The 19283-nt window shown below is 38.0% G+C and overlaps 4 protein-coding genes across 9 annotated transcripts; 2 read left to right on the top strand and 2 right to left on the bottom strand.

The window, feature by feature from the left end:
• Positions 1-214: 214 nt before the first annotated feature.
• Positions 215-5412, top strand: LOC103449572 (nuclear transcription factor Y subunit A-10-like). Its single transcript, XM_008388897.4, has 6 exons — positions 215-527; positions 1252-1586; positions 3500-3591; positions 3720-3788; positions 4245-4385; positions 4511-5412. The coding sequence occupies exons 2-6, from the start codon at positions 1325-1327 to the stop codon at positions 4913-4915; spliced, it is 969 nt and encodes a 322-aa protein (XP_008387119.1). The 5' UTR covers positions 215-527; positions 1252-1324; the 3' UTR covers positions 4916-5412.
• A 1427-nt stretch (positions 5413-6839) lies between these two features.
• LOC103413528 (33 kDa ribonucleoprotein, chloroplastic) lies at positions 6840-10508 on the top strand. Its single transcript, XM_008351995.4, has 6 exons — positions 6840-7170; positions 7671-8428; positions 8536-9188; positions 9271-9372; positions 9577-9888; positions 10066-10508. The coding sequence occupies exons 3-6, from the start codon at positions 8631-8633 to the stop codon at positions 10252-10254; spliced, it is 1161 nt and encodes a 386-aa protein (XP_008350217.3). The 5' UTR covers positions 6840-7170; positions 7671-8428; positions 8536-8630; the 3' UTR covers positions 10255-10508.
• Positions 10509-10621: 113 nt separating this feature from the next.
• Positions 10622-14814, bottom strand: LOC103413527 (uncharacterized). Of its 6 annotated transcripts, none has more exons than XM_070809338.1 (12): positions 14648-14795; positions 14515-14535; positions 14292-14392; positions 14143-14200; positions 13977-14020; positions 13772-13852; positions 13539-13609; positions 13304-13414; positions 12814-12917; positions 11817-12033; positions 11172-11255; positions 10622-10947 (listed from the first exon to the last, which is right to left on the bottom strand). In XM_070809338.1, the coding sequence occupies exons 1-12, from the start codon at positions 14667-14669 to the stop codon at positions 10881-10883; spliced, it is 981 nt and encodes a 326-aa protein (XP_070665439.1). In that variant the 5' UTR covers positions 14670-14795; the 3' UTR covers positions 10622-10880. The 6 variants fall into 6 exon arrangements, with proteins under 6 accessions (XP_070665439.1, XP_008350215.1, XP_008350216.1 ...); XM_008351993.4 differs by having other exon boundaries at positions 12835-12917; positions 14648-14793; XM_008351994.4 differs by lacking the exon at positions 14515-14535 and having other exon boundaries at positions 12835-12917; positions 14648-14814.
• An 894-nt stretch (positions 14815-15708) lies between these two features.
• Positions 15709-18187, bottom strand: LOC103413526 (syntaxin-121-like). The gene is made up of 2 exons (XM_008351992.4): positions 17523-18187; positions 15709-16345 (listed from the first exon to the last, which is right to left on the bottom strand). Exons 1-2 carry the CDS (start codon positions 18046-18048, stop codon positions 15993-15995), a joined length of 879 nt encoding a protein of 292 aa, XP_008350214.2. The 5' UTR covers positions 18049-18187; the 3' UTR covers positions 15709-15992.
• Between the last annotated feature and the right edge of the window lie 1096 nt (positions 18188-19283).

Below are 19283 nucleotides of genomic sequence, written 5' to 3'. Positions count from 1 at the left end.
TCTCAACACCCTTGGTTTTGAAGTTGGGATACATTAATTAAGTATAATGGCCCCAAACTTACCATATTATTATTATTATGATAAATTATTTAATTAAGTTATTCTAATACTAAAATACAGAAATATATAAATACAAAAGTGAGAGAAGGAGAGAGAAAATGTGTACGGTATTTTTATAGTATTAAGTATGGCAGAAAGGCACATATTAGAAAGCGGGGTTGCATGAAAGCCAAAGCTCATTGGCCACTGGTGTGGAGTTCCATATCACTTGTGCGCATATATCATCGCTCTCTTCGGCCGTTTTTCTCTCCCCTTATCTCTCTCCTCTCTCTCTCTCTCTCTCTCTCTCTCTCTCCCCCCCCGCCCCCTCTCTGCTTTGCTCTTCTGCTTGTAACTGTACCGACATGGCTCCTAGCAAATGGGGTTTCTCTGCTTCTGCTTAGAACTCAAATTAAGCTGCTCCTTCCACTTACTCTACAAGCACTTCTGCAATTGGTTTCTTCTCCACCAACCTCACTGTTAAAACGGTCTGTTCGGAATCTTTAGACCTGTTTCTATGCTTTCTTTCTTTTCTTCAGTTGTTTAGCTTCTACGGTTGTGATTTCCGGTTTTCGCTTCTGGTTTTCGCTTACATGATTGTTGCTCTCTCTTCTAAGTTATAATATTTTTGCTACCTCACTGCTAAAAAGGGTCTGTTCAGAATCGTTAGACCTGTTTCTATGCTTTCTTTCTTTTCTTTCAGTTATTTAGCTTCTACGGTTGCGATTTCCGGTTTTCGCTTACATGATCGTTGTTCTCTCTTCTAGGTTATCATATTTTTGCTAATATCTTTCACAATTCAGTATCTTTTGTTGAGTTCGTTTTACTCTTTCTGGTATTTTTTTTTTTTTTTTCCCGTTATCTAATTTTTATGTATGTCTATTTTCTTCTCTCTTTTCTTTCGAAATATTCCATTTATTTATTCCCTAAATTCAGCTTGTTTTCATCTTCTATGTACCAATTGGAAGCTCATATGAGCAGTTAGTCATTCTTTTCTTATATCATAGGAACATTTTAGTTGCATATTGTTGTCAAATATTTCATTAAAATCACACACAGAAGAGGCATGTTGATATTCGAGCGATTAGTAACAGAAGGAAAATTGTCCTCTTTGGTGGATTTATTTCAGTAGATACATTTCAGTCCTTTTCCTTCTTTAGCTGAAAGGTAGCATAATTGGTATGTTTTTAACATTCAACTTTGAATTTGCAGGCATATTGTGTGGAATATTTGAATTAGAATTAAGTAAAACTCATTGCTGGGATCATTAGTTTTGGAGGACAATATGGCTATGCAAACTGTGTATTTCAAAGGACATGAAGGAATTGCCCCTAATCCCATAGGCCAGTTTTCATCAGCATTGTCAGGACCTTGGTGGAGTTCCTTGGGATCTCAACCGGTGTATGGTGAATCCTGTGGTCTGTCGAAACCTTCTACTAAGGAGCAGCCTAATACTGGGGACCATTTCAATGCCACTAAACTTGCCGGGCGGGGTACTGAACAAGGACTGGAAAAAGGGAACACAAATCAGTTCACTATCTTTCCTGGTAATAATCTCCTCCTTTACTTTTGATGTCTTTCCTTCTCTAAAAGACTTCTCTTTATGAAGTCTTTTGGTCTATAACATTTACATAGTGGTTTTGAAAAGAAAAAGAAATGCTTTACTAGCTTCTTTTTTGTCGCTTAAATTTATGTCTGAAGATAAGGTTCGTATCCTTCGTCATGAAGATCCCTCGTTGTTTCCTTGTTCATCATAGACCGATTGGAGATGGGCTAAAATGTGGGGTCAGGAAACGTGTTTTTTCTTTTCGTATCAATACATTTAAGGATTCCCTTTTGGCGATGATTGAAGGTAAAGTCAGTAACAAACGTTTAGTCATATTTGGTGAAGAGAGTGAGTGTAGTTAGTACTTGAGAGATACTAGAGGGGGTATGAGAATCTTTCTATGCCAACCTCAAGGTAAGGTTTTTTTTTTTTTTTTTTTTTTTTTCATGCAAGCTTGTCGATAAGTTTTCTTAAATATCATTGCTGTTCCGCAGCAAATCATGAAGAAACTAGCTAACAAGGTGTGTGGAAGATGAGAAATGAGATAGTAGAAGAAGGTTTATGAAAAAGACGCACCATTACATGTTCGAATAATATCCCTTTCGGGATCATATGTCAGAGCTTATGCTGCGATGATCTTAGTGTTAGAGGTTTTAGGAAGTTAAGGTGGAGTTTCTTTTACTATAGTCTCTTTCCCAATAAATTTGATTATGCTGATGCGATATTGGATATCTTATAATTTTTTAAGTATGATCTTCATCAGGTTTAGAAATAATAAAGAAGGGGCTTATCTTTCCCCTAAAGATCGGAGCCTAAATGTCGAACCATCTAGATTCATTCATTGCTTATATGTTATAGGACGCTACTAATTGTAACTTCATTTGGAGTATTCTCATGAATCCCAGGGAGAGTAAGAAAACTATGAAACTGGACGCATAAGGTTTAGGTGATTCTCTAACATTGCCTAGGAAATCAGTGACAGCAATAACATTAACCATGTACCTCCACTAAGAACTTCTCTATGCCCCTCCCTCACCACTCATTCGAGCTCTTCTTTACTCTGAAGCCTGATTGTGTAGCCCACCCTTGTCCCGGCTTAATTATGAAGAAGAGGCTGTCTCAGATCACGTGGGAGTCGGAGCCCTGCTGCCGAGAGTTATTTAATTTTAACTGTTTTTGAGTAATCTGGGTGAGAGGAATATGAAGGACCCATGAGAGACTGGTGAGGGTTTTGACGTGAGCAGCATTAAAGCGAGCTTTTAATCCTTTTTTGACGCTTCTATTCCAAACTGCTCTCCAAATGTCACCTTGTAGGAATTAGGTACAAAATTTGGTTGTCAATTTCCGAAGCATTCTGAGGGTCATTTCCAATGCAATACTATTGGCTGCAACTATAGAAAATGATTCGTAGAAGTGTGCGAGTGTAGTTCGCAGTATTATTATGGAAATTAAATGTAGACTTGGTAGAGTAAGCTTTTCTCCTGCTGAGTAGACATGCCAGTATGAAGGAAATTACTTTATAAAAGAAAAAATGGTTACAAAGAATGGATGTAGATGCTGTAGGAACAAAGTCTTAGCAGTTGATGTTGTCCACTCTACGTGCTTTGAAAGATCGAGTTCTTACTCAACGACGAAATAGTTGTTGATAATTGCATTATTAGTTACACTTGTTTTCTCACCTTTTCTGACCTTCTGTGGCAATAGAGATTGTTAAACTGGTTTGCCATTACAGAAAACCTTCCATCCTCCCTCACAAGCCCTTGTTAACTAGAACCGATGAATAAATTATCAACTCGTTTACATTATCGTTCTTTCACAACTTGTTCAAAATGATTTACTTCTCAAACAGAAGTTATTTTTAGTCATGGATAACCAGCCAAGTAGTTTCTCATTCAGGTGAATGTTAATTTTCAGGGGATGGACAGAAGTCCCAGGCAGCAATCTCTCTGCAATCATCGCCAGGAAAATATCATGGTCATTTTGAGCTCGGATTCAGCCAGCCAGTGGTAAGCTTTTCTTTTTCGATTACTTTCATTTGTTTATTTGTGAATCAATAACTGTTTTAGGAATAATGAATATGGTTCTTGTCACAATTGCTGATAAGTTGATTCTTTGTTTGGAACTTAAAATGTAGATCTGTGCAAAATATCCATTTATGGATCAATGCTATGGACTCTTCTCAACCTATGGACCTCAAATTTCGGTGCTTCTTCCATCTCTTCTCCTACCTCACTATATATGGAGCTATTACTTTTTCAATCATGTTAATTCCTTGAAAACAATATTTCTATTTCTCTGTAACCTGCTAATTTTGGAATATACTATCGTTTTCTTGCTAGTGCATTAAAATGGAAATATGAGAAATAGAACCAGTTTAAGAAGCATGAATCTCTATTTACATTCTTGGTTCTCTACGATAATTTTAGTTTTGCGAACTAGAAACCATTTAGGATTTAACTTAGAAAGTCTCTCTTAGCACCCCTCTGTGTATTTTCGTGAGTTAGAGTAAGCACGTCTCTGCTTGTCTTTGAGTTTTACTCTTATTAAAAGTCGGAACAATGTCAAGACAAGCAGAGAATCCGTTTCTCTGCGAAAGAGGCAGTTCTTTGAGTGTAGCATATTTACTGATGCACGTACTTATCCGTTTGCAATGGATTAGGGACGCATTATGCTGCCACTGAACTTGACTGAGGATGAAGGACCAATCTATGTAAATGCTAAGCAGTACCATGGAATCATGCGTCGCCGACAATCCCGTGCGAAGGCTGTCATTGAGAACAGAGCAGCTAGACTGCGTAAGGTATGACATCTGAATTCGGTAGGATGCAAGTTTGAGAAACAAAATGCACATCTGATGCAAAAATATTTCTCTTGTGCAATGACATAGTCAGTTAGAATGACCTACGATCTATTTTTTTTCTACAGCCGTATATGCATGAATCGCGCCATCGTCATGCAATGCGCCGACCAAGGGGCTGCGGTGGTCGTTTTCTGAACACTAAGACTATGAACAATGGGGACAAGGGAACTGAAGGGAAGCAAGTTGGTGATGGGCAGCTGTTTAGGCTTTCGGGTTCTCAGAGTTCTGAAGTCCTGCAATCCGACAGTGGAACTTTAAACTCGTCAAAGGAAACGAATGGCAGCATTTCAAACATATCCGGGTCAGAGGTGACAAGTATGTACTCTAGGGGAGACCTTGATTGCTTTTCAATCAATCATCTCGGTCCCTCCCTGCACTCTCTCTCAGACATGAGAGATAGTGCGCGTGGTATGGTCATTCCCACGAAATGGGTTGCAGCAGGAGATAACTGCTGCAACCTCAATGTTTGATAGCAAAGGAAAAGATGGGGTTGGTGCCAACTCCGTTGCCTCAACCCCATCTACTCGGCAACCAGATGGAGAAGCTGGGTTGCAGTTTCTGTTACGGCTGTTGCAACAGGCTTTCGGTTCTAGGATTGTCCTGCCCCCATTTGGTTGCTATCAAAAGGCAACTCATTCTTGGCTAATGCTTGCGGAAAAGTTTTCCTGCCGTTCGATGCAGTCAACCTGTTCGGGCGGCTAGCGAAAACAGCGGAAACCTTGAAGCAGCATGAATTAATCAGTAGACTATATATATGGCTCTCTTCCCATAAGAGGAATCAGAACTTGAGAGTCTGGTGTGTGTTTGTGCTAAAATTAAAAAATTAAAAAAAATGCTAAATTTCTTGTGTAACACTGTAATATCTTAGTGTCTGGATTTTTGACCTACTTGGTTGGTGTGATGTATAACTGAATGTTTGTGTTGTGTTCCGAACGTTTGGAAGAATAATGTATCATATTTTAAGACATATTTCTTGACTTGTTGATGTCAAGGAAGATGCTTTTCAAGTGTGGTGATACTCAAGCCAAGCACCTAAACAACACATATAGCATATTGTTCTAAGAATTCCCATCTAGACGCTACGTGGTTGGCCATCGTCTTGATTAATCCCTAAGCATTTGAAAATTAAGAAATGACGTCTAGACCTGCTTAGGCGCCGATCTAGCCGGTCCAGACCCGCCTAAGTTGTGACTCTCATTTGGACAAAAAATAAATAACTTTCAATGAATTTTTTTTTTGTTCAATAAATTGTAAGAGACTTGTTGATGATTTAGATAAACTCACATTATATGCTTATTCCCCATTGTTTCATTATGTTCTAATACTTTATAATCTATATGTTATTCTATTTTGCAATTTATATATCCTAATGTAATTATGTACTTTTTAAGTGTAAGAAGAAACTTATTTAAATGATAATATAATAAATTTACTTAAATCTGTCGAGTCCGCCTAGGACCCCGCCTACGCCCAGCCTAGGCCCTGCTGCCCAACTAGCGCCTACCTTCTTTTAGAGCAACTCCACCGTTGTTTATTGCCTAATTGGGGATAGGCAACCCAATCCACTCTCCCCTCCCCCAAAACACTCCAGCCCACTTGGGCAATAGGACCCAAGGAGAGCCCGATGGAGAAGTCAAACAATAATCGCCTAACTTAGTGCCCTACCTATATAATGTAAGGCTGACATCAACCACAATTTAAATTATTAAAAAATTAGAGAGAATATAAAAAATTATAAATAAAAAAAAAACTAATTTTTTTTCTATAAAGACGTAACCATGTTCTTCCATGTTACAGATACATAGCCACGTTCTTCCACTTTACATTACATTTCAATATTTTTGAATACTTTCAACTAATCTTTTATTATTATATGAAATTAAAAATAAAGTTATCTTTTATTATTTTATAAAATAAAAAATATTAATATTTTAATATGAATTGCCTGGGCTATTCAATTTAGGGGTGGAGATGAACTCGGACAGTTATTATTCATTGCAGGCAATTATAATTCATTTAAGGGGATTGAGTTGCCTATTGCCCAGGAGGCCTTCCTACATTGGAAGTGCTCTTAGAGCCTTGATATCAGGTGACGTTGATCAAGGCTCATTACCAAATTCACAGAGTAATACTTCACCATGGAATTTTGATTAGGGGTGGGTTCAAAAAACCGAAAACCGAAAAAAAAAAAACAAATCAAACACCGAACCAAGATAGAAAAAACAGAACCGAACTGAATTCTTTTGGTTTGGTTTCAGTTTTAGTGGTCTAGAAACCGAATCGAATTAATTAAATTAATTTTTATTTTATTTTATTTATTTAATTATCTGTTTTGGATATATATGTATGTGTGTGTGTGTTGGAATGTGTAATAGGTAATTATTATATTATTAAAATAACTAAAATTGGTTGACAAAAGTTGTATCAAGCACATGAGTGCTTGCTTTCTAAAGACAGAAATCTATCTCTCTCTTATTTTCTGTTGCCTCAGACTACTACCCATTTCTGAGATCTAGCAAAGAGCCATCTTGAGCCCAGAGCCAAACGGCTCTCTTCCACATTTCCATCAGTCCTCTCCCTCAAAACAACACATGCCTCCATTTCTCTTCTCTCAGCACAAATCTCATCGCTGCAACCAAAATCACAGAGCCTCCAAGGGTGCACAAGTCTGCAAACGAAATTGCAGACCTTGTTGAAGGATCAATCCCAAAAACAAACCCCCAAGGTAAAAATCTCTCTTGGCTGCTATCTAGTTTAGTGGGTTTATTTTCATGGAAAATCAAAGAACTAACACATGCATGCATTTTCTCTGCGAGAGCTCTCAGACCCACAACAAAAAAGACACACTGACACCCAATAATGTTAGATCCATGGCCGATCGTCCAACTCCTGATCATCAGTCATAGAAACAAAACCCCACTCCCAATCATCAATCATAGAATCAAAACCCTTATCAGGTGTATAGCTTCCATCTGCTCTTGACTGCCCAGTTAAAAAAAATCATGGAAAAACCGAACTGGACTGAAACCAAACAAAAAAAACCGAAGAAAAACTGAACCGAACAGTAACTTCGATTTGGTTTCCGATTTCGGCCAAAAATCAAACCGAACGGAACCAAACCTACCCCTAATTTTGATTATCTTCACGAATGTGTGACGAAAGAGAGTGGAGTGTCAGAATCAGGAGCCTCTTTCATCACTCAAGGGTTTAGTATTTAGGGTTTAGGGTGTGTTTTACTATTTCAAAAATATCCTCAGTAAACAGTGTACATGAATCTCTCTGCAGACCTGCCTCTCTCTCTCTCTAAAGTATCTCCCTCTTCTCTCCCTCGCCAAGGTCTTTACCCATAAACTCTGGTTCCCAGCCGCCGGCCCCTCTTTTGGTTGGGGTCGGTGGCAATCCTTAAGTTTGCTTTTCCTGCAACTCTTAGCTTTCCTTACTTTTCTTGCTTTACTTTTGATCCTTGTATTTGAGCTCGGTCTCACTTTCCCTTAGCTCTGTCTCGGTTTCCTGGGCTCTGTCTCAATTTTCCTGGGCTGTTAGGCCTTTACCTTATATTTTATTTGGTTGCATTATTGCTTGGTTGTTTTGGTTTTTCTACGGACTTTCCTAACCTTGTATTAGGCTTTATTTAATGAACTTCACTTCTTTTGGTAAAAAAACAAAAAAAAACAGTGTACATGTATGTAAATAAAGGATATGGATTGTATGCCCTCCCCATCTCATACCCTCTTCATGTCCTCTTATTTCTGTGATCACGATTAAATCACGTCAACATTTTATATTTCAATTACTTTTTGTCTTATTATTTTTATAAAAAATCAATATAAAATGCTGACTTGGTTTAACCTTTACCACATAATATAGAAGGGTATGGGATGAGGAGGGCAGACAATCCATGTCTGTAAATAAAGGACTTGAATTGTTTGCCCTCCCCATCTCATACCCTCCACATGCCCTTCTATTTCTGTTGTCACGGTTAAGTCACGTCAACATTTTATATTCCCATTACATTTTGTCTTACTATTTCTATAAAAAAATCAATATAAAATATTAACGTGGTTTAACCATGACCACATAATATAGAAAGGAATGCGATAGAGAGGTCAGACAATCCAAGTCCGTAAATAAATCCATAAAGTGGGTGGGGGGGGGGCGGGGGGGGGGGGGGCGGGGGGTTATCAAATGAAAATCCAAAAATCCAGAAAGCTTATCCATGTCCCACACGTGGGCATTCGTCTTAGTCAAATGGGAAGCCCCTCGTCCCGTCTTCTGCCACTCGAAGACCTTCCATCCCCAAACACCATTTCCTCCCACACAATGCTATCCATGGCTTCCACAAGCACTTCTTGTTCTTCTCCCCTCTGCAACAAAATCCCCAACTTCTCAATCTCCCGCTCACTCACTCCAATTCCCACCCACTTCCCACCACACATTAAACTCCTAAAACCCCTCGAGCTCAAAGCCTGTTTCCACAGCTTCCCTCACCTCTCTCCTTCCCCCAGTTTCCGCCGCTCGTTGGCGGCGTTTGACGGCTTCGAAGTCAAAGAAGATAGTGAAAGCCAAGCCGAACTAGACCCAGAAGCAGAGCTCCATGAAAAGCAAGAAGAAGAAGAAGAAAGAGAGGAAGTGCCAAAGAGCTCAGACGCCGGGAGGCTATATGTAGGGAATTTGCCTTATAATTTGACTTCGACCCAATTGGCTGAGGTTTTCGGGGAGGCTGGCACGGTGGTTTTCTCAGAGGTTTGAGCTCTTCTTCTTCATGTTTCCATTGTTTGATTTGATGGGTTTGTAAATTGTTGGTGATTGTGTTTGTTTGGTGTAGATTATTTATAACAGGGTCACAGATAGAAGCCGGGGATTCGGATTTGTCACAATGTCAACTGTTGAGGAAGCTCAGGATGCCATTAGGATGTTTGATGGCTCTGTAAGTATCAGCGAAATGTGTTTCTTGTGTTAGTTGATTCTTTTAACACGAAAAAACTCGAGAACTGTTATTGACGCTCCAAGAATGTCTATCCTTCACTTCACCAAGTGCGATATGATATTTTTGGAATGTCAGTAACAGCTCCCAGAAACTCGAACTCTTTTCGGTTTGTTAATTGTGTGGGATGGTGGCAATGGTTGACAGCAAGTAGGAGGTAGAACTGTGAAGGTGAACTTCCCAGAAGTGCCAAGAGGAGGTGAAAGGGAAATTTTAGGACCCAATAGCACAAGGACAGGGTTCAAGGTGTACATAGATAGTCCACACAAGGTTTATGCAGGAAACCTTAGCTGGGGTTTAACTTCACAGGGTCTTAAAGATGCCTTTGAAGAGCAGCCAGGGCTGTTGGGTGCCAAGGTCATATATGAGAGGGTTTCTGGACGATCCAGAGGTTTCGGGTTTGTGACATTCGAAACTAATGAGGCTGCGGAATCAGCTGTCGCTGCCATGAATGGAGTGGTAAGAAAAGTTTGTTAATAGGTCTTTGGTACGCCGTATTGGACTTTGTGTATCTTATTACGTTGCCAGACTGAATACGAACAGTTGGTTATTAGGTTAATTCTTAAATCAACCTGCGGTCTAGGTTCACATGGTTCCGTAATAATCCGTGTGTTCGTGTATGAAATTGCAAAACAGGAGGTTGATGGGCGGCCTTTGCGATTAAACATGGCGGCAGAAAGAGCAAGGCATGTTGCTTCCTCTCCGGCAGCACCAGAAACAACTGCACAAGACACAGATAGTAGTGAATTGGTCTCGCCTCCTGCATCGGAAACAACCACAGAAGACGGAGACAGTGGCGAATTGGTTTCCAGCGTTAGCATCTGAATTTAACATTGCACTAAAGGGCAGCCTAGTACCAGTTTTACCAAACAAAATGATACCGAGGCTGTGGTGATTTTTCGGTTGCAGGGGCAAAGTGAGACTCGAGTTTTTCCAAGGAGCGAATAATTAGGCCTTAATCATGTATAAACGAATGGAAAACAATTTCAAAGTAATTTTGTTTCATGTATAAAATAAATCAATACAAATGTACCTATTATTTTAAAATGGGGCCGACAACTCGTTGGAATTTTTCTTCAGGTTCCCTGAACAATGGAGGTTTTCTTGTTTTAATGGTCAATTTTGTTAACATGGAACTGCATCGAGTTTTTATCATAACAACCACAATGATTAACTTCGTACTAAAACGTAATGCAGCCTGAGAACAAACAAATTAATCTCTTAAGCAAATTTAGGACAACTCCCAACTCCTCGGAGTAAGATAAAATCTCAATTTTCAGAGCCAGAGGCAGCTAGCAAATAAATACAGAATGCAGTTTAACTAATTTCCCTACCATCCATCAATGTTGTTGAGTATGTCACTTTTAGAAGAAAAAGAAGAGGTTTACGCATTGACATCCCAATAAAAAAGAGGAACTGAATAACCTTCGGCACGAAGGAGTTTGGCTTTATCACTGAGGGTCATGACCATCAAGTAAAGAATCTGCTGCAGAATCCAAATCCTGAGGAAAGAAAACCCTGCACAACAGTATGTTGTTATTAATCAAAGCTCATACTGTGCGGTGATTGATTCTTCTGGCAGATATGGTGTGGAAAAACTGGCACGATCATGATCAGCTTGCACTAACAAAATTCATAAAAGCCAAAATACACAGCGAGAGGTAAGGTTTACTCCATGAGGTTCACTGCACATCTAAAGCAAACACAGACTAGTACAAAATCCAGAGTCCAGGAACATTTACCTGCAAGTATTGTGATACAATGTCCGGCTCAGCTGACCTATGTCATTGATACCCTTACAACCAGCTACCACCTCAAGAACTTGCCTGAAAGAAAGAAAAAAAAAACCTCATGTTGAATGACGAAGCAGATACATAAATTAGGAGCTAAAACAAAATTCACTTCAGATAAACATGCACTTGCTAACAAGGAAATTGTCATAACTGGTATGGTCAAACTAAATTCCATGTCCTAATGTCAAGTTCATGAAATGAAAAATAGACGGACCACAATGTCTTAATATCAAGTTGAGCCAAACAAGAATGTAAGAGACGGACTTTTCCTGACAAAGATAAATGCATGTGTACTGCAGATGTCAAAGCCCAAGGTTGATGATCACTCAATTGACGCTGCAGATAGTATCTTCCCAATAAAATTTGGCTTGAGTCCCATCTATTATTGTACAAAATTATGCAGTACTATGGCTTCCTAAGCAGTAAATGGTTCGTGTTAGGGGAAATACTATTCATTGAACAGTAGAACAGTCCAACATCACGCTATAAGAGTTTTCTTCTTACACATTACAGGTTCATTATTCTTTTTACCACAAGAATAAAAGAAAAGAAATGGAGTTCATAATATGGTGGTAGAAAAATATTTCCACTTACCGAACCAAACACGGTTCATTGCGGTCTTTAACAATGCACTCTTGATCATACTTCTCTTTCTTCTTCGAAGGCCAAATGGACTTCACAAATTTAATCCCAGCACTTGTGTTCTTGATTCCACAATAAGGAGAGTCTGTCTCAATCATCATCCTCTCAATAGGAATGTCCCTCACAACGTCGAGATTCTCAGTTGTCTTCAGAGAGCAACCATTTACTCCTGTTTAGAACCAAAAGGTATTCATGACCTCTATCTAAACCAAGATAAAGTGTTCAATATGTCCATCGTAACTAGCAATTAAAAACTACTATTTTATATTCAAAGAAGCAAAAGAGGAACTTTGTTCTCTCCTTTCAAACTTCAGATATGCAATAAAATCAGAAAATTAAAAACGTCAATGCAAAACTTGTTGCTCTATTTGCACAGGTCACAAAAATTATATATAATCTTTTTTAGAAAATGATTTGTTAATTCGATCAGAAATTCATTCTTATGGTGCTCATTACTCAAGATTAAAATAACCAAGTGGCCATATGTGTTGTATAATGAGGAAAGAGAATCGGTAAATTATATAGGGCAATGAGACAAGTTAGACAAAAGATACCCCTGGCCCTAAAAAAGTAAATATTTAACCAAAATCCAGTCTATAAAAAAATAACTTTCTGCTCAACCCCATTTTGCCTGCACTGGGGTCATATTATTCTCTATAAAGCCCCCAAAATTTCCAAGTACCAGGGAATGTAGGCTAAATTAGTCATAGTGCACTACAGAATATTAGATAGAGGGATTTGTAAATGACTACTTGAAATGAGTCATTTGAAAATCCTTTATTTAGTGGCTTTGTAATGCTCATGTAGTGTGTTTTCAATCTCTCCTATTTAATGTTTTGTAGTGCATAACCATCAATTTTTAAGCATTTATCTACACATAGGATTTATAGAAAGAAACAGACATTGTAAACTTTTGCAGGCATAGAAAGATTTGTCTTAGAAGACATACTATTTTTTATAATTTTTTCACCTATATACATGTTGTTGATGGAAAGAAGTTTATCACGATCTTCTGCACTGCCAGTAAATGAGTGGGCGACCCCAGCACTGAATCTGTGAAATGGTAGAGGAAATGTGACACATCACGCACACATGTACAGCAGGCCACCATCACATAGAATTGAAAGACTATCATAAAAATTCATTTAGTGCAGTACAAGGCAAAATGGAAAGAAAACAGGGACGAGATAAACTTGCAGCTATTCTTTTCCTCATTAACAGAAATGATTATTCATCAGAAAACTAAAATGTCCAGCTGGTATTTCAGTTGTCAAAAGTGCAAGTTCAATCCAATTGTCCAGTTTATTCTGCATCCCCAGTCTAGTAACTTTGGAATTTGAGGGTGAACAAAAATTAAAAAAATAAATAAGAAAATAAAAACAGTGATGATGTTAACCACCACATTTTGACTCTAGAATTATGGTGCTAAGGATTCTCACCTGCCCCTGTTTCTCTCTACAATTTCACAGAAATCTGGAGCAGCTGCACGCATATGCAGAAACATGGGAAGCTTAGTGGTGTGTGCCAATTCAAACTGCTTCTCAAAATACCTGGAGTTCACAATACAGAAAAAAAGATGGAAAAGACAGAACGTATCTTGTAACAGAACGAAAGTAAAAGCATGCAAGCGGAAACAGATAATAAGAAAATCTACTTTTTTCAGAAACCACGTACTTTTTTTGGATCTCTGCTGGGCAAAACTGAAGCCTGTCATAGTCCAGTCCACACTCACCAATTGCAACCACCTTACAAGCACAAGAGAACGAAATAAGCAGTATAAAATATATTGCTCCATGATATGAATATCTGACCAGACCACTCTCTCAAAGATGTTTTAATGACTTGAAACCCTATAATGCACGCCTCATGTTCCTTGTGATATAAAGAACTTAGGGTATGGGGCACACCTTTCCCTTCTCGATGCCCTCTTTGGCCAATGACAGAAGCGCCTGAAAATGCTTATCTGGATCCCCACTCTCTTCAAATTCCTAAACAGAATAGACAATTATCCTAATTCTCAAGCATCTCTAACCAAAACCGGAAATCAATAGACACACATATCAACTTCTTCCGCAGTTAAAAGTAAAAAGTGAGAAAGAAAAAAGGGCAAACCTTGCATCTAGTGGGGTGCACACCAACCGTACAAAAAAGCCTTGCTGCAAAAAAAACAAAGAAGAAACCCCCCAATTGTAGCTCAAATCGACATTTTTAAAACTTGGCAATGACATTTATTCACAACAATACAGTAACAGTAACAAACAGAGCAAGCAAAAAAAACCATCGGTTTCCGCAATTGTTAGAGCTTCCTTTGATTCCTCAAGTGATCCACCAGTGACCTACATTATCCATAAGCCTAGTTCCAATTTCAGAGCGCATTAAACCACAACAATTACTTAACAATTCAAATCGAAAAGGAAAGAGAGTTACGATAATGCGGTCGACGCCGGCAGTCCAAGCCCTGCTCAAAACCGTGGCTATATCCGAGACATGGCACTGCTTTCCATTGTATACTCCTCTGAACATTCCATCTGTAATTTGCATTTCTTCAAAATTTCAGTTTCGATAGTCGGATTTGACAAGTATGAAGTTTGATTTTTGGTAAGACAAAACTGGCATGCCAAGTGTTCGATGAAATGCCTGAGTGACTGACCTGTGAAGTTGACGGCTATGTCTATATTGGGCATCACCAAAAACAGCAGAAAGAGAGAGAGAATTTAAGAAGAATGAATGGAGGTATGAATTGAATTGTTGCAGAAAGCAAGGATATAGGAAGAGATACTTGCCTATCATGCGGATTGTTGCCATGGCCACGGCGAGAGGGAAAGGAAGAGCTGGTGCTGTAATTCTACAAAGGACTTGGATTCTCTGCCCTCCCAATTCGGTGCCCTCTCCGTGCACAATGTTTGGTCTCTGGTTTTTGTATCGGTTAGGATCCGGTTTGGTTCGGTTTAAAACTCATATTGTGAACAAAATCAATCGAACCGGTGTATTGGTCAAATCATGATCGAACTTTGTTGGGTTGGTTTTTCTTTTTACTAGATGGAACGTAACTATAATTAATGACACGTTTGCGTATAAATTGAATTAAATTAAATTCTGATTACAAAGTGCTCCAATATTTACTAAATATTGGAGAATAAAAATGTGATGGGATGCAAATAAATTTTGGAATTCAATTCCTCATTTTGGAGGAATTGAACACTGTATATAGGTGGCATTCCAATTCCGAGTGATGTTAAAATTCCAGAATGAAATTTTTTAGTTATTAGGGTTAAACTGATTTCATGTGAATTTTAAATCGATTTCATCTGTTACAAAATTAATAATAAGCAGCCATTGATGCATTTTCTTTTTTTGTAATAATTAGGCTAACGAAAATGAAAAATACAAAAAGAAAAGGGAATTTGGCTTAGGACCAAACCGCCAGAACAGGTATTGTTAAAACTTAAGTCAAACCAACCGGTATATTTCAATTGGTTCGGCTTCAATTTTAAAATAAAACTGATCCAATCCAAACTATTCTCACCCCTACTTAGCATCCACATGGACCACGTTTCTTTTGTTCATATCATTGTTCGTATCATTGACTGAGGGCTCATTTGGAAGTGTTATTAAAATGACTAGAAGTGTTTTTAGCAAAAATATTTTGGGGTTCTAAAAGCATTTAAAGTGCTTCTTGCAATTGTGCTTCTTATATGACGCATTTTAAGTGCTTTTTGAAAATTCACTTACATTTTTACTAAAGATTGGTTCCAAAAACATTTTAACCAGAAGCGCTTTCAGTTATTTTAAAAGCACTTCCAAACGAGCTCTAAATCTATGAATGTCTTTGCTCTTTCGCCACTACTGCAAACTATATAGATATCCTTCTCTTTAATTAAAAAAAAAATACAAAATGTCATAGAAAGATCACTATATATGAAAATAATGCACTCTTCAACCAATCAACCTAACCAAAAAAAAAAATACAAGTATATATATACACAATACAATATACATACAAAAGAAATGGAGAGAAAAATAAGAACAAAAATGTATATGGACCACAGACATATCTCAAGCAAAAAGGTGAAAATTTAAAGCTAAAGAAACGAAATGGTAACCAAATGATTGTGAAATTATGATTTACTATTTAGGCAGCGTCGCGGCCAATATAATCCCAACGATGATGAGCAAGAGTATGATGCCATAACAAGTCCATTTACGACTGTTTTTCTGGAAGAACCTGGCCTTCTGCAACTGCTGGGTGCCAGCATGCACGTACGAGTTAGCTCTCTCCACATGACCCTGAATGTCGTCCAACTGGTCACCTTGAGCTTGCACAAGAACTGCCATGTCCATGAACACCTGGTGCAACTCATTCAGATTCCTTTCCATGGCCTTCACACCATCATGTCTCTCTTGAATCTCTTGTATGGTGTCCAAAACCCTCCATCTTCCTTGCTCTTGGATTGCCTTCTGTAAAAATGTCTCGCTCTCACCTATGTACATATGCATATATAATAGTTTGCAAATTAGTATTTAGTTGTACGAGCATCATTGACACTCCACTCACTAATTTTGCTCAGGGGTAGAGGTAATTAATAACTTAATACATTACTAATCACTACTCGTAACTTAATTAATATAGTACTAATCATTACTCTATAGTTTCATAATCGATCATTTTTTAGGTATTGAAAAATCGTCCTACAAAATTCATTTCAATCGTAAGTGGTTTGGTTGTCAAACTCTGACCTAATAAATAAACTAATATAGTATTATTAGTAATTAAACAATGAAATGTTCATAATAATAATATTCAAAGGGTTAAATGATTTCTAAATTGAGAAATTTGTTGCAAAGATGATCTATGAATGAAAACCTAAATAAATCAACAAATTAGATTATCATATTATGTTGTGGAGGGAACTGGACTTACGAAATTATTATCGTTTCCTATGTATATAGATACATGTACACATTACGTATATGGCATGACATCTTAATACGGTGTACAAATTTACACGAATTATAACATGTGTATTATATATTATTAAGGGTTAATCTCAGTTTACTATACCCTGAAATTTCTTGGCTTTCAATATTTCATACATCAAGTTTTTTTTGTCCCAGTCTGGTACCTAAAGTCATAATTTTGGGACCCTGTCATACATCCGTTAAGTTTTCCGTCAGAACATCCGCTAACTAATGACGTGAATGATGACTGGACACCACATGGACATTAAAAAATTAAAAAATTAATGTCCATGTGATGCTCAATCATTATCCACGTGGGCGTCACACTATCAGTTAATAGAGGTTCTGACGGAAAACTTAACGGATATATGAAAGCGTCCCAAAATTATGATTTTAAGTACCAAACCAGGACGAAAAAAATTAATATATGAAATGTTGAAAACCAAGAAATTTCATAATAGTAAACTAAGATGAACCGTAATATTAATATCTAACTTCTAAACCTCAAATGAATCCAAGATCTGCACGCCCAAGTGTATCAAATATATGAACCAATAGTCTTTCATATCTGTAGCACTCAAACCTAGATTCACTCTAGAACTCGCTTCTAGGGACAAATCATTTGTTGAATAAATTTGGTGGGCGTAACGTTATTGACCTGCTATTTTTATTTCACATATTTCACACACGTTATGTTACCTGTAGAGATGAGAAGGTCTAGGGTTTTGTCGTCGGGGTTATCTCCGGTGACCGTGAAGTACCTACGCTGAACGGTCTCTCTATGCTCCGATGAGATCTTGTTCCTCAAGTCGTTAAAGCTATCCATGGAATCCTTTAGCTTCTTCCTCAGCCCGTTGACCACCGACGTCCGTGTCCGGTCAGATGAGGAGCCAGGACCGCAGCCAGGCAAGCTCCGATTGGCGGCGTTGGACTTGTCCAATGCATCCAACTGCACCTTAAGAACCTTAGCGGTCTTAAGGGCGGTATGGACGTCCGCGTCCATGCGGGATCGGAGGTCCTTGACTGCCTTGGAGTTGTGGAGACTCTTGCTCTGCTCGTGTGCGCTTTGCAAGCTCTTATTGATCTTTTGAAGCTCATTGAGCTCGTTCTGGACCGACTCCACGTCCTGGAAAAACTTGTTGAGTTCGGTGGATGTCGCCGCCATTTCAATGACATGGTGGTCCGGCGAGTCCTCGGAGAAGGAGCTGGAGAGCAAATCGTTCATTTTCCGATGCCGTAATTTGCTCCGAGATCATAAACTCTCAGAAGTTAAGCTTTTCTCTCTGAGTTTCTATGCACTCAAAATTTAGGTTTTGGATACATGTTATACACACAGAGATGTTTTGGCAGTCTTTCTTGACCTGTAGGTCAGGTCTTGGCTGCGTTTCAAGTTTTCAACTACCAACTTTGAAGGGTTCAAACAAACATTATCCCCCAAGTACCAAGTACATTCCTAGCAGCCAAGGACCATGTTTTTTCCAACCTTCTGGAATCTATTTGGAGAAATGTAGGACCGTTGTTGTAGACTATAGTGGGAACATGTGCTACTAATCTACCATGATAAAGGAGTTTTAACAAAAAATCTGCGATACTATTCACTTTAACGAAAAATCATATTTTTACACTAAAAAAATCAAACCTGATACTATTCACTTTACCCTTTATTTTGTCATTATCGTTAAAACTCAAAGTTTTCAAGCACTTTTTATTAATTTTCTTTTTCTTTTCAGAGCTTTTAGAGATAAAGACTTACTAAAGATGATTTTTAGAATATGACCTGCAAGGTTTATAACATTTAAAATGATCTTTCATTTTAATGCACCATGACATGCATGTCACCTATAATAATACCACATATTTTACCACAATTTACATGGTTGCCATCTTAATTTTTTAGAATGTAACCTACACTTCCTGATTTCAAAAAACGTAATAGAAGGGGCGAGAAAACATTCATATCACAGAATTGAAAACAAGACGTGAAAGCAGGCTACAATTGCATCTGTAATCAATGAAAATTTTCAAATTTTTAAATGGCAACTGTCACAAAACAGTATGTTAGGTATTGTTACCTTCTACATCTCCATAAAAAATCTATTTGAAGCTACAATAAAAAGAGAAATTATTGTTCAGGTTAACGATTCGCTGCCTTCGTCGGAACCCAAGAATCACTTGTAAGCTCACAACAGTGGGTACGGTTTGTGTTGTTGTTGTCTTAATCATAAGGTATATAGTGTGGAAAATGTGTGTAGCTCTCATAATCAACACACCAGTTGATACTTGTGTAGCTTTTTGGTACAGTTGGTATGTTTAGGTTCGATAGTTTTCTTTGTTTTAGCAAGAATAGATTATTTTGCAATGCACACCATACCATGTGTTTGTTGAAATCCTATGTGGTAAATTTGCATTTGGTGGTTTTGTTTTTAATTTAGGTACGACCAATTAGGTAGGTCCGATCGA

The sequence above is a fragment of the Malus domestica genome, chromosome 12, assembly GCF_042453785.1.
Source record: "Malus domestica chromosome 12, GDT2T_hap1".
In the NCBI taxonomy this organism is placed as follows: domain Eukaryota; kingdom Viridiplantae; phylum Streptophyta; class Magnoliopsida; order Rosales; family Rosaceae; genus Malus; species Malus domestica.
Note: the sequence above shows the minus strand (reverse complement) of the source record. Positions and strands in the feature narration are given on the sequence as shown.

What these genes read in the sequence shown, in the direction of transcription:
- LOC103449572 (XM_008388897.4), top strand. Translation starts at nt 1,325, where the DNA reads ATGGCTATGCAAACTGTGTATTTCAAAGGACATGAAGGAATTGCCCCT. An exon ending in TCAGTTCACTATCTTTCCTG is followed by an intron (nt 1,587 to 3,499) that starts GTAATAATCTCC and finishes GTTAATTTTCAG; the next exon opens with GGGATGGACAGAAGTCCCAG. An exon ending in GAGCAGCTAGACTGCGTAAG is followed by an intron (nt 4,386 to 4,510) that starts GTATGACATCTG and finishes TTTTTTCTACAG; the next exon opens with CCGTATATGCATGAATCGCG.
- LOC103413528 (XM_008351995.4), top strand. Translation starts at nt 8,631, where the DNA reads ATGAAAATCCAAAAATCCAGAAAGCTTATCCATGTCCCACACGTGGGC. An exon ending in GCACGGTGGTTTTCTCAGAG is followed by an intron (nt 9,189 to 9,270) that starts GTTTGAGCTCTT and finishes TGTTTGGTGTAG; the next exon opens with ATTATTTATAACAGGGTCAC. An exon ending in TCGCTGCCATGAATGGAGTG is followed by an intron (nt 9,889 to 10,065) that starts GTAAGAAAAGTT and finishes ATTGCAAAACAG; the next exon opens with GAGGTTGATGGGCGGCCTTT.
- LOC103413527 (XM_070809338.1), bottom strand. Translation starts at nt 14,669, where the DNA reads ATGGCAACAATCCGCATGATAG. An exon ending in CCGGCGTCGACCGCATTATC is followed by an intron (nt 14,201 to 14,291) that starts GTAACTCTCTTT and finishes TGGATAATGTAG; the next exon opens with GTCACTGGTGGATCACTTGA. An exon ending in TGCACCCCACTAGATGCAAG is followed by an intron (nt 13,853 to 13,976) that starts GTTTGCCCTTTT and finishes TATTCTGTTTAG; the next exon opens with GAATTTGAAGAGAGTGGGGA.
- LOC103413526 (XM_008351992.4), bottom strand. Translation starts at nt 18,048, where the DNA reads ATGAACGATTTGCTCTCCAGCTCCTTCTCCGAGGACTCGCCGGACCAC. An exon ending in AGACCTTCTCATCTCTACAG is followed by an intron (nt 16,346 to 17,522) that starts GTAACATAACGT and finishes ATATGTACATAG; the next exon opens with GTGAGAGCGAGACATTTTTA.